This window comes from Doryrhamphus excisus, chromosome 8, assembly GCF_030265055.1.
Source record: "Doryrhamphus excisus isolate RoL2022-K1 chromosome 8, RoL_Dexc_1.0, whole genome shotgun sequence".
NCBI lineage: Eukaryota > Metazoa > Chordata > Actinopteri > Syngnathiformes > Syngnathidae > Doryrhamphus > Doryrhamphus excisus.
The window spans coordinates 739478-753578 of record NC_080473.1 but is presented as its reverse complement, the minus strand read 5'-3'; the positions used below and the strand labels follow the sequence as shown (position 1 = coordinate 753578).

Sequence of the window (14101 nt, the reverse complement as noted above, 5' to 3'; positions counted from 1 at the left end):
GTGTGTGTAACGCCATTTCTGGGGTTTATTTCCACTTTGGAAGAGGCCGCGGCGTCTTTCCTCCCATCGCCGGCTCTTGTGATGTTTTAAGGAGAGGCCTCCGACGCGGGCTGGCATGAGAGGAAATGCAAATAAACGTGAGGGCAAAGCTCCGGCTGTCATTATACAGCCGAGCAGTAAACACATAAAGGAGCGTGTGTGTATGTGAAGGTAAAGGCGCCGCGCCAGGAGATGCAGATGCTCCGATGGGAGCGTGTGCAGAGCATCCAATTAGGGGAGAAGACAGATGAAAGTGCCACTCAAAGGCAGAGGAGGTAAACAAGACAAGCTCAAAGAGTCCAAAAGTGCTTTTTCATTACACTCAGCTGTCATACACTTAAACTTTCTTCTCCTGGCGCGAGGGTCGGGGGGGGGGGGGGGTCGCGGCGTGCGCCGAGCTGAAAATAATAACCTGATGAGACTGACCGAGCTGCTCACCGTTGTTCAGAGGATGTCCCTTTCTTCTGCATCTTTGTAGAATCTTTGTGGGATCTTCTAAATAACATTGTTAGAGCCTTCTAGACATGAAATAACACCCCTATAGTCACCCTTGCACCGCTATTACTCAATATAGTCGACATAATAAGGGAAAAGAAGACATATCACACATTAATAAATGTGTTTACAACCATCCAAATACATTTCTAAACATTATAGACGTAACATAACACCCCATAGTCATTTTTACACTCGTGTTCCCTAATATAGTAGACGTAACGAGGGTAAATAAGACATATTAGACATGTTTTACCAGAACATGTTTACCACTTTCTAAATATTTTAAAAGAATATTAGAGCCCTCTCGACATGAAATAACACCCCTATAGTCACCTTTACTCATATTACCCAATATACTGGACATACCAAGAGAAAATAAGACATATTAAACATAGAAAGCCTGTTTACCACCTTTTATAAATACTTTTTTTTACATTGTTAGAGACCTCTTGACATGAAATAACACCCCTATAGTCACCTTTACTCATATTACCCAATATACTGGACATACCAAGAGAAAATAAGACATATTAAACATAGAAAGCCTGTTTACCACCTTTTATAAATACTTTTTTTTACATTGTTAGAGACCTCTTGACATGAAATAACACCCCTATAGTCACCTTTACTCATATTACCCAATATACTGGACATACCAAGAGAAAATAAGACATATTAAACATAGAAAGCCTGTTTACCACCTTTTTATAAATACTTTTTTTTACATTGTTAGAGACCTTTAGACATGAAATGGCACCCCTATAGTCACCTTTACACTCCTATTACCCAATATAGTAGACATACTATAGAAGACATAGCATACATAAAAAATGTGTTTATGACCTTGTAAATACATTTTTAACATTATGGACATGAAATACCCATAGTCTCCTTTACATTCCTATATAGTAGACAATTGTCCAATATAGTGGACATAACAAGAGAAAATAAAACATATTAGACATAGAAAACCTGTTTACCACCTTCTAAGTATATATTTGTTAACATTTTTTTACATTTTAGAGCCCTCTAGACATAAAATAACACCCCTATAGTCACATTTACATGCCTTTTACCCAACATAGTAGACATAATAAGAGACAATTAGACCTAGAAAACCTGTTTGTCACCTTCTGAATATTCATTCATTCATTCATTCATTTTCTACTGCTTTTCCTCACGAGCTGGAGCCTATCCCAGCTGTCTTTGGGCGAGAGGCGGGGTACACCCTGGACTGGTCGCCAGCCAATCACAGGGCACATATAGACAAACAACCATTCACACTCACATTCATACCTATGGACAATTTGGAGTGGCCAATTAACCTAGCATGTTTTTGGAATGTGGGAGGAAACCGGAGTACCCGGAGAAAACCCACGCATGCACGGGGAGAACATGCAAACTCCACACAGAGATGGCCGAGGGTGGAATTGAGGGTCTCCTAGCTGAGAGGTCTGCGCGCTAACCACTAGACCGCCGTGCCGCCCCCTTCTGAATATGTTTATTTTAAATATTGTGATTTTTTTCCCTTAATATATAGATTTTGCTTACCATATTATAACTTTTCCTCCAACCTAAGTTTTCTAAAATTGCATGACATTTTTTGGTTTGTCCCATATTACAACTTTTACAACAACAATTTTTTTCTAAATGTCTATGCTACTAAAATGACATTATTGTAGTCATAATATTGCCATGTTTTTTTAATTGTGATTTCTTCTCTCATCTCTCACTTTTTTCTCTCAAGATTTTGACTTTAATTTTGTAAAATTGGGGGAAAGATATGATTAAAGTCCAAATATTATGGGCATAAAACCATAATGTTATAAGGTGAGAATTTATCAAGATAAAAAAATATGTATAAATATATATATATATATATATATATATATATATATATATATATATACACATATGGAAAAATATGTTTAGGAAAAAGTTATAATATTGTAAATAAAGTCAAAATATGATGTGAATAATAATAGGAGGAAAATTGCAAATATATATTTTTATATGTATATCTTATATATTTTTTTTCGGTGTTACTGAGCTCATGCAACCAAACGTAGGGGGCATTTAGTTCCTCAAAAAAAAAAAAGCCAAAAAGGAGGTTTTGGGAAAAACGTTGCACTGATGATGAAGCAATAGAATCCCGTTCTGCAATCACACTCTCAGATTGTTTTCAAGTCATCAGGATCTCCAATCACGTCGCCTTCCTCTGCTCTGCTCCCCTCTGCTTATTGGGCACAAATCGATGAGCGTTCCCCCATCTCGGCTTTTTTATTCACACTTCTATTGATTAGAATACTTGTGACCCCCCCCCGTAGCCGCGAACAGAGACGTAATCCCTCAAAGCCCAACGAGTAATTTGGGCTGCCTTTTCATGGCCGACGTGGAGCTTATGGAATTATTGCAACACAGCCTCCGACTCGCAACGGCGGTTTTTGGGGCAGACTGAAAACGTCCGGGAAGTTGGCTGTTGGATGTTGGATGTGCATGGATGCATTGAAACGGGGTGTCCGAAGTGTAGGTCCGGGGGCCATTTGTGGCACGCAGCTGTTTTTTTTTTTTTGGCCTGCCGCACATTCGAAAAATAGAAATGAACACGATAACTAAAAGAAAACAACAAAAAAAAATATATATATATTTTACAATAAAAGTCAAAATATTAAGAGAAAAAGTAATCTAATGATAAAAATGAGGTAATGTCATGTAATATGAGGAAAAATTATGTCATTTCAGTAGCATCAAGTTGAAGAAAATTTTGAATTTATGTTGTCATTTTGGGGGGAAATTTGCTTGGGTAAAAACTTTTAATACTACAAGAATAAAGTCAAGATATTATGGGAATATTATGCAAAAGTTGAAATATTTCCCGTAGAGATAGAAAAAAGAATAAAGTAAAAAAAGACAAGAAAAAGTTGCAATTTTACAAGACAAATTTGATAATATCAGAAGAAAGAATAATGTGTTAAAATATGTTTTTTAATTCATAGCATGATGAGAAAGAGTAATACATTTTGGAAAGTTAAAGTGGGAAAAGGTTAGAATTTTACCAGAATAAAGTCAAAATATTCCTTGAATAAAGTCGGAATATTACTGGGTGAAAATCTACAATAAAAAATTAACTTTCAAAAACAAATGTAATTTTATGAGAATAAATTCAAAATGTAAAAAGGAAAAAAAGTTGCAATCTAATGTGAATTTTTTTTAAAAAAAATTTAAGTGGTAAAATTCTAAGAAACAAAATAGATAACATATTTCCTTTGGCTTGGCGTCACTTGATGGTTTTGATGCTAGTGGTCTGTATTTCAAGTTCAAGTCTCATTTTCTATACCGCTTATATGCACTGGGGTTGCGGGTGTATGCCGGAGCCTATTCAGGTACGAGGTGTTGGGGTGATTTGTATTTAAAGTACACACACACACGTACTTGCTACAAGGTTGAGTCAAGAGCACTAGGCCACGCTGGAGAGTCGCAGGCGTTGAAACCTGTGAAGAGCGCTTCTTATCCTCTCCATCTAACATGGTGAGTTGGTCCTCCACGCCGCCATATGTCAATAATAAAAAAAAAAGAGTCATTTTCAATGACATCCAGCCGAGTGAATGGCTTTTCAACAGCGTGCCTGTTTGAAGAGGCTGATAAGTGCCTGCTGGAAAACATCTCCATTCCTCTTTCCAAAGCAGCTGTCATCTTTATCCAACACGTGCGTCCTCGGGAGCGTGCCGTGTCCTTCACGTGGAGATAGACTCTCCGGTTCAACCGCCGGCCTTGATTGGTGGAGGTGTTTTTGCACCACGCCACAAAGGGGCCAGCTCGTGTCCTCCCCAGACCCTCACAGAGATTGCTCAAAGGCACAAAGGGGCAGCTCGAGCCCGGGCGGGTGTCCAAAGCTTTCCTTCCAGCAAGGACCACCTCAGGAAAAATGGACCTGAACGATATGATATGAGACGTAGCAGAAATGACAATGCTGAGGTTCTCATTGGGAGTGACCAGGATGGATAGGATCAGGAACGAATCCATCAGAGAGACATTACATTTTTAGAGGCCTTGGAGATAAAGTCGGAGAGGCCAGAGTGACATGGTCGGGACATGTCCAGAGGAGAGATAGTCAATATATTGGTAGAAGGACGCGCCGTTAATTATTCAACTTTTGATTATATTCAGCAACCTCCTTTTCCTCAAATGTCAACTTTATACATCGTTTGTTTTGTTTCTCATAATAATACGAGTAACGTACTTTTTCTTTCACAGTTATGGTCCTAAAATGATGCTATTTTATTTTACATTGGCACTTTTTGCCATGTTAGATTGTGACTTTTGTCTCAAAATATTTTCATTTTATTTTTGTAAAAAAATGACTTTATGATTTTATTTTATTTTATTTTCCAACTCCTGGAACTTTCCTCTTATTAATTTTCTCCCCGTAATTTTGACTTAATTCTCATAATATTATAACTTTTTCTCCCAATCTAATTTTCCGTAAATTACAACATTTATTTTTTATTTTATTATTTTATTTATTTATCTCATGATATGGCTTTTTTATCACATAGTTTTTCTTTAAGATTTCATTTCTATGCAACTAAAATTATGTTAACCGTCCTCATACCACTTCATTCTCATAAAAATGCAACTTTTTTCAAATTTTCTTCTCATAATTCGGCCTTTATTTGACTTTGATTTTATTAATATTATAAAAAATTTCCCAAAACAAACTTTCCAAAAAATAGAACTTCATTTTATCTTGCTTGTTTATCATATTACGATTTTTTTTAAAACATGTATTTTCTTTAATATTTCAATATTACGAGTTTATTCCTGACTTAATAGAGTCAGCCTTTTTTTCCTTAATATTTTGACTTTATTTAAAAAAATTACAGCTATTTTTTGTTATAAACTATTCTAAGATTGCCCTTGTTAATTTTCTTTGAGTAATTAGGACTTTGATGGTGGACCGCACATTGGATGAGTGGTTATCATGTATGCCACACAGTCAGGAGATCGGGAAGACCTGGGTTCGATTCTCCGCTTGGCATCTCTGTGTCGTGGGTTTCCTCCCACATTCCAAAAACATGCTAGGTTAATTAGTGACTCCAAATTGTCCATAGGTATGAATGTGAGTGTGAATGGTTGTTTGTCTATACATTGGGCCGCCAGTCTGGGGCGTACCCTCCCTCTCATGCGAAGTCGGCTGGGATAGGCTCCAGTAGTAAACTACCTGAACAAAACATCAGTCAGTCAGTGTTGTGTCCACTAATACTGTATGTCAGGGATGGGCAAACTACGGCCCGGGGGCCACATCCGGCCCGCCAAGTGTTTGAATACGGCCCGCCCAATCTTTCCAAAGTATTTAATTTAAACTCAACATACAACCTGGCATCATGGCCTGAACCAACCTTTTGATGGTTGTATCAATTTCGTTGTTTGACATGGTCTGTTGTTTACAAAGTGCTCCTGAAAAAAGAGACACAAGCACATAATAATAATAAAAATTAAAATAATAATTATTATATTATTATTATAACTATTATATTTATTATATTAATGCTAATTATTAATTATTAATAATATTTATTAATTATTAATTATTTATTAATTATATATATTAATATTGTTATATTTGCATATTTTACATAATAATAATAATATAATTATTATTTTAATTTTATTTTAATTATTATAATATTTTATTATTTTAAAAATATTTAAATATAAGTATAAAATAATAATAATAGCAGATTGCATGACAATTTTACAGATACAATAATACCAGGTGGACTGTTACGTGTAAAATATATAGTCTGCCCCCCCCCCCCGGAAATTTAGTTATATCAATGCGGCCCGCGAGTCAAAAAGTTTGCCCACCCCTGCTGTATGTCATCAGTAATGGATGTTTTACAGTATGAACTGAGGGCCAGCTGCAAATGGCCCCCAAGGCCTTCGGCCCCCAGCTTCAGACGCTCGCTGCGCTGCCGTCACAAGAGATAATCTGGGCTTTGAAGTCGTGTCAGAAGAGGAAATGGATGAACGCAGACAAACTGCAAGAATAAGAAAGCCGTTTGGATCACTTCAGGCTCCTCGTTTAAACAGTAAATGAGATCACTCAGTCACTTTTTGTCTTCATGTTCATTCCCGCTGTTGTCTTTATATCATGATGCGGCCTCGGCGCCGTCACTTAGCGAGTCTGAATGCCGACGGATGCGCGGCTTTGGCTTTGCAAGGAGCAGAAGCGCTCTCGTTTCACACGCTATTCCATCGTTGTCACTGCACCTTGACTCCCCCGCCTCTCAGGTACAAAATCAAGCTGGACTCGGACGAGGTCCTGTACGGAGGCCACGGACGGCTGGACCACAACACAGAGTTCTTCACCGAGCCGCAACCCTTCAACGGCCGCGCCAATTCCATACAGGTATGCACTCCTTGAACTAAACGTTCCACTCACTAATATCCCACGCTATGATGATGAGGTTCCTTCATGCTGCATTCATTCATTCATTTTCTACCGCTTTTTCCTCACGAGAGTCGCGGGGGTGCTGGAGCCTATCCCAGCTGTCTTCGGGCGAGAGGCGGGGTACACCCTGGACTGGTGGCCAGCCAATCACAGGGCACATATAGACAAACAACCATTCACACTCACATTCATACCTATGGACAATTTGGAGTGGCCAATTAACCTAGCATGTTTTTGGAAGCGGTGCAGAGCGGCAAATCCGTACGTCGGCATCGGTGACCCTCGTGGACCCTCTTTTAGCAGCAAGTGGTCACACGCCACTCACGACCTTTTCTTCTTCCTGTTCCTCCTCTTTCTTCCTTTTGCTTCGTCTTGCTTTTCCTTCTTCTTCCTCTTGTCTTCGTCTTCTCTTTCCCTTTTTTCCTTCTTATTCTTATCTTCCTTTTTTATTCTTATTTCTTTCTCCTCCTCCTCTCCTCCCTGTCTTCCTTTTTTCCTTCTCTGTCTTCTTATTGCCCTTTTTTATTCTCCTTTTCCTCCTCCTTCTTTTTGTCCCCCACACATCTTCTTCTTCTTCTGCTTCTCCTCCCCGTTTTTCCTTCTTGTTCTTTTATTCCTTTTTGTTCTTGTTTTCTCTTTTTTCTTGCTCTTTCCTTCATGTTCTTCCCTTTAACTTTCCTCTCTTTCTTCTCTTCATCTTCTCTTTTGCCTTCTTGATTCTTACTTTCCTTCTTCTTCTCCTTCTCTTCCTTCTCTTCCGCTACACGTCTCGTTCCCATGGTGATTGTAACGCCTCCTGTCACATCCGGAGAAATGTCCGAGCGCTAAGAAGTCCTGATTGTTTCCAACGGGAAAATTGTATTTCACGAAAACTGAAAAGTACCTGGGCGGCACGGTGGTCTAGTGGTTAGCACACAGACCTCACAGCTAGGAGACCAGGATTCAATTCCACCCTCGGCCATCTCTGTGTGGAGTTTGCATGTTCTCCCCGTGCATGCGTGGGTTTTCTCCGGGTACTCCGGTTTCCTCCCACATTCCAAAAACATGCTAGGTTAATTGGCCACTCCAAATTGTCCATAGGTATGAATGTGAGTGTGAATGGTTGTTTGTCTATATGTGTCCTGTGATTGGCTGGCCACCAGTCCAGGGTGTACCCCGCCTGTCGCCCAAAGACAGCTGGGATAGGCTCCAGCACCTCCATGACCCTCGTGAGGATAAGCGGTAGAAAATGAATGAATGAAAAGAAATTGTATCCAAATTCAACTCAAACTTGTCATTTTTATGCAGGGTTGTAATGTCAAGTCAATTTGAATCTGGATCTGATCCAGATTAGGTGTGAGACTGCATAGTAAACCCAAAATTGATTTTAAAAAAGCCCCCGTGTCAACCAATCAGGTTAGGATTCCTGTTTAATATCTGTTTACATGTTCTTAGACCAAAGGTCCGTGTAGATTTGGAGTCTCATTGTTTTTCTCATTGCTCTGTTATTTCTTCTTCATTTTCTACACATTTGGGCCACCGGGGGCGCCACTGAGGCACATCCACACCCAGAGCCCCAGTGGTGGCTCTAAAGAGCAGTGTGCGTGCAGATTGAATAGTTTGCGGCCTGGCATTGGTTGTTTCTCCGGAGGCGTCTCTGTGGGGAAATCTAACAGCGTTTTATGTCTGCTCGGCTGGCGAGAATGCGGGATGACTAATGGTGCTCGGTGTCCCTCGCCCGCAAAGCATGCGGGGAATATCAAACAGATTGATCAAAGAGCTGATTAGCTGCGCCGAGACGTCCTTGTTCTAAATATAAATATTGTAAATGCAAACGTATGCTACATGCGTACTGTACAGTACACCTGACATTTACACTTCTTCTCGTCTGTCACCTCAGCAGTTTTTATTTGGTGCAGCAGATTCTGCCGGAAGCTCCACTGCATCTTATTCTTAGTTTTAAATCCACGCTCCTATATTCCTTCTGAAATGCTGAACGTACTCAGTCATGTCATCTACACCGATCCCTCGTTTATGGCGGTTAAAAGTGAATTTCCATAAAGTAGGATGACTTACTTAGAAATGAAATATTTATGTAGTTAGAGCCTAGAATACCTTCTATATCCAATTTTTAACATTATTAGAGCCCTCTAGACATGAAATAACACCCCTATAATCATCTTTACGCTACTATTACCCAACATAGTAGACATCATAAGAGAAAATAAAACATATTAGATATAGAAAACATCTTTACCACTTTCTAAATACACATTTTAACATTATTAGAGCCCTCTAGACATGAAATAACATCCCTATAGTCACTTTTACACTCCTATTACCCAACATAGTAGACATCATTAAAAAAATAAGACATATTAGATATCAAAAACCTGTTTACCACCTTCTAAATGCACATTTTAACATTATTAGAGCCCTGTAGACATGAAATAACACCCCAATAGTCATCTTTACATTCCTATTAGTCAACATAGTAGACATCATAAGAGAAAAATAAGACATCTTAGAGATAGAAAACCTGTTTACCACCTTCTAAATACACATTTTAACATTATTAGAGCCCTCTAGAGATGAAATAACATCCTTATAGTCACTTGTACACTACTATTATCCAGCATAGTAGACATCATTAGAAAAATAAGACATATTAGATATCAAAAACTTGTTTAACACTTTTCTAAATACACATTTTAACATTATTAGAGCCCTGTAGACATGAAATAGCACCCCAATAATCATCTTTACACTCCTATTAATCAACATAGTAGACATCATGAGAAAATAAGACATATTAGAGATAGAAAACCTGTTTACCACCTTCTAAATACACATTTTAACATTATTAGAGCCCTCTAGACATGAAATAACATCCCTATAGTCACTTTTACACTACTATTATCCAGCATAGTAGACATCATTAGAAAAATAAGACATATTAGAGATAGAAAACCTGTTTACCACCTTCTAAATACACATTTGAACATTATTAGAGCGCTTTAGAGATGAAATAACATCCCTATAGTCATCTTTACATTCCTATTAAGAGAAAATAAGACATTAGATATCAAAAACCTGTTTACCACCATCTAAATACACATTTTAACATTATTAGAGCACTCTAGAGATGAAATAACATCCCTATAGTCACTTTTACACTACTATTAACCAACATAGTAGATATCATAAGACAAAATAAGACATATTAGAGATAGAAAACCTGTTTACCACCTTCTAAATACACATTTTAACATTATTAGAGCCCTCTAGACATGAAATAACATCCCTATAGTCACCTTTACACTTCTATTAACCAACATAGTAGCTATCATAAGACAAAATAAGACATATTAGAGATAGAAAACCTGTTTACCACCTTCTAAATACACATTTTAAAATTATTAGAGCCCTGTAGACATGATATAACAACCCTATAATCACTCCTATTACCCAATATAGTGGTCTTGTTAAGAGAAAATAAAATATAATATAGACTCACACAAGTTAGCATTGGGAGTGTCGTTGGTTTTTTCCCTTCCTGTTTCTGCACAGTACTTCCTGTACTTCCACATTACTGACACCTAGTGACCAGTGTATACTGTATCATCACAATTCTTTGAATGCATCTTCTCATTTATGCCTCTTTTATCTATTTTTATGCTTGAAAAGTTTGCTTAAGTATGAATATTTTGTCGCTAATAAGAGACCATATTCAACAGCGATGATTTATGAATGCATGTAAAAGCAAAACTCAATGGCAAGGGAGTACTGTACTACTGCGATTGGCTGGCCACCAGTCCAGGGTGTACCCCGCCTCTCGCCCGAAGACAGCTGAGTGAGGAATCAGACCCGAGTGAGGATAAGCGGCATAGAAAAAGGATGGCTGGAGTCCTGTAGCGCCCCCTAGCTGTCATCAAACAGCAACTACTTCACCTTGATGCTCTTTTCCAGGAAAGCCTGTCAGAGCATGTGTGTCCTCCACTGAGACGCAATAATCTCCTCCATTGTGTTTCCCCGCCGCCCGTCTCTTATTTATCCTTCTCCAGTCCTCGCCCCTCGTGGCGGCAGCCACAGAGCACGCTCACACGCTCCCGACAATCCCCACAATCAAGACGTTGGGTTTTAACGCCGCCATCTGACTTTTCTCTCCCCACGTTTCCTCTGTCTGCTCTCCTCTCGCTCTTTATCCCTCTGTCTCAGGTGTACATCCCCTGCAGGACCGCCATCGTTCTGGCCAATGAGGAGATGGATTACTGTTATTAGAGGACCATTGTCTCCGCACACACGCGTCATCACAAATGGATTCCACCCTCAGACTGAGTGTTAACAATCACCTTTGTCTTTTAAAGTGTCAACCTCACCAAACTCACTTTGTTTCTGGATGGACCCCACACACACACACACACACACACACACACACACACACACACTGAGCTATTGTGCTTTCAGACACCATCAATGCAGCCTAGCTTGATTGGTCCATTTGGACCATACAGCAGCCTCCAAACGCTGCTTGAGCCCATTTCGCTCCAGCCTGCAGCCGTTTATTAGCGCCGTTAAATGTGCTTTGTCGTGTGAAACACAAGCGTGGTGCAGGGAAGCAACACACAACCACAATGTTTGCACTTTGGCATGATATGGTAGCGTAAGGAGGGTCTGCCATGCCCCGTTCACAGAAGCGTACCCTTAGTATGTTGTTTCTATCCTTTCTAGAAAAGGTTTATATGTGGTTAATGACATCTCTTGTGGCTTATAAATGCGTCTTTACTACAAATTGGATGTTCGTAAATTTCGTAAACTGGCGTCATCAGACTCTACAGTAGGGGTGCCCAAACTTTTTTCCAGGGCCGCTATTTTACTTTTTGGATACCAAGCCATGTATTTAAAGAAATAATTGTCAATTACGTGACAAAGCGTCTGATTAAAATTAATTTGTTCTCCTTACATAACACTTTTTATGCATTGAATTACTATTTTTTCTTTACAAATATTACATCTGGCGGCACGGCGGTCGAGTGGCTAGCACGCAGACCTCACAGCTAGGAGGACCAAGGTTTGATTCCACCCTCGGCCATCTCTGTGTGGAGTTTGCATGTTCTACCCGTGCATGCGTGGGTTTTCTCCGGGTACTCCGGTTTCCTCCCACATTCCAAAAACATGCTAGGTTAATTGGCGACTCCAAAATGTGAGTGTGAATGGTTGTTTGTCTATATGTGCCCTGTGATTGGCTGGCCACCAGTCCAGGGTGTACCCCGCCTCTCGCCTGAAGACAGCTGGGATAGGCTCCAGCACCCCTGCGACCCTCGTGAGGGAAAAAAATGAATGAATGAATATTACATCTATATTGTGAATATTTTTGTTTGACTTTATCCCAAAATATTTTGATTTCATTCTTGTAATATAACTTTTTCCAACCTATTTTTATTTGTGTTGCTTCTTATATTATGACTTTTTTTAATCATCTTTTTTTTTCTTTAATATTTCAACTTTATGCTTATAAAATATCCCCCCCCCCCCCCACACACACACACACTAATATTCCGGCATTGTTGTAAAGTAATCCCTTTTCACTTTTTTCATCCAAATGAAGTGTCTTTGGTCGTATTGTGTTTCATGTGGGTACCCGCTGCTCGTTGAGAAGAGCGCCAAGTGCTTCCATGTTAGTCTCCAAAGGCGTCCATTTTGAAAAACAGAATCCACAGTGTTCTACTTGTGGTGGCTTGCCACAAATAAATAAAACACCGCAGCACAGGTCATTATAGACTGATGGTTCTGCCAAATAGTGATCCCACTACCAAACACTTTTTTAAGCTGTGAAGACTCAATGATACATTTCTTATTTTTCAACTTGCAATAGCAGATGTGTTTTACCATCAAAGAAAATGGAGTATGGTATATGACGGTTACTTGCCAAATAGTGAGAATAGTTATAATAGCAACATAGTCGTTGTTTTAAGGGTACCTTCATGTAGCGTGGTGCACTGTCAGTATTACCAGCACTTAACCAAAGCATTACTGGGACATTGCCGTGATCAAGATAAAAGCTGCCATTTGCACGGTAACTTGTAGCAACTACAAAAGGTTGGGATGTTTTCTTTTCTTGTGTTTGTCATGTGAGTCCAGCGATGACTTACAACTTCAGAGCCAGTAATTTCATGCCAATGAAGGTGAAGGTTTTTGTGCACTGTACCATCTCAAATAAAAATGTCTACTGGAGAGGGTGGATGGTTTTTTACACGCTTGCAGCAGACGTGTCAAAGCAGTCAAATGGGTAGGATACACACAATTAACCACTACTCATTAGTTCCTTATTAGTTCCTTGGTAACTAACTCCTTCTTCAGTAACTACTCTAAATGTATGTGCCTTAGTTCCCCATTAACTACTCATTGGTTCCTCAGCAACGAGTTTAAATGATGTGCCCTAGTTCTTCAGTAACTACTCTACTCATTAGTTCCTCAGTAACTGCTCTAAATGTATGTGCCTTAATTCCTCAGTGAATACTCAAAATCTATGTACGTTAGTTACTCAGTAACTACTCATTAGTTCAATCAGTAACTACTCTAAATGTATGTGCTTAGTTACTCAGTAACTACTCAGTAGTTCCTCACTAACTGCTCCAAATCTACATGCCTAAGTTCCTCAATAACTACTCATCGGTTCCTCTGTAACTATTCTAAATGTATGTGCCTTAGTTCCTCGGTAACTACTCATCGGTTCCTCAGTCACTACTTTAAATGTATGTGCCTTAGTTCCTCAGTAACTACTCTACTCATTAGTTCCTCAGTAACTACTCTAAATGTATGTGCCTTAATTCCTCAGTGAATACTCAAAATCTATGTACGTTAGTTACTCAGTAACTACTCATTAGTTCAATCAGTAACTACTCTAAATGTATGTGCTTAGTTACTCAGTAACTACTCAGTAGTTCCTCACTAACTGCTCCAAATCTATATGCCTTAGTTCCTCAATAACTACTCATCGGTTCCTCTGTAACTATTCTAAATGTATGTGCCTTAGTTCCTCGGTAACTACTCATCGGTTCCTCAGTCACTACTTTAAATGTATGTGCCTTAGTTCCTCAGTAACTACTCTACTCATTAGTTCCTCAGTAA

At 39.1% G+C, this 14101-nt stretch overlaps 1 protein-coding gene across 1 annotated transcript in view; it reads left to right on the top strand.

Annotated features, from left to right (window-relative positions):
- gbe1b (glucan (1,4-alpha-), branching enzyme 1b) overlaps nucleotides 1-12838 on the top strand; it is a 94666-nt gene extending 81828 nt beyond the window's left edge. Inside the window, exons 15-16 of the mRNA XM_058079408.1 lie at nucleotides 6832-6949; nucleotides 11189-12838. Of these exons, the coding sequence (XP_057935391.1) occupies nucleotides 6832-6949; nucleotides 11189-11251 (181 nt within the window). The 3' untranslated portion in view covers nucleotides 11252-12838. The remainder of the gene's footprint in view (nucleotides 1-6831; nucleotides 6950-11188) is intronic.
- The last annotated feature ends 1263 nt before the right edge of the window (nucleotides 12839-14101 follow it).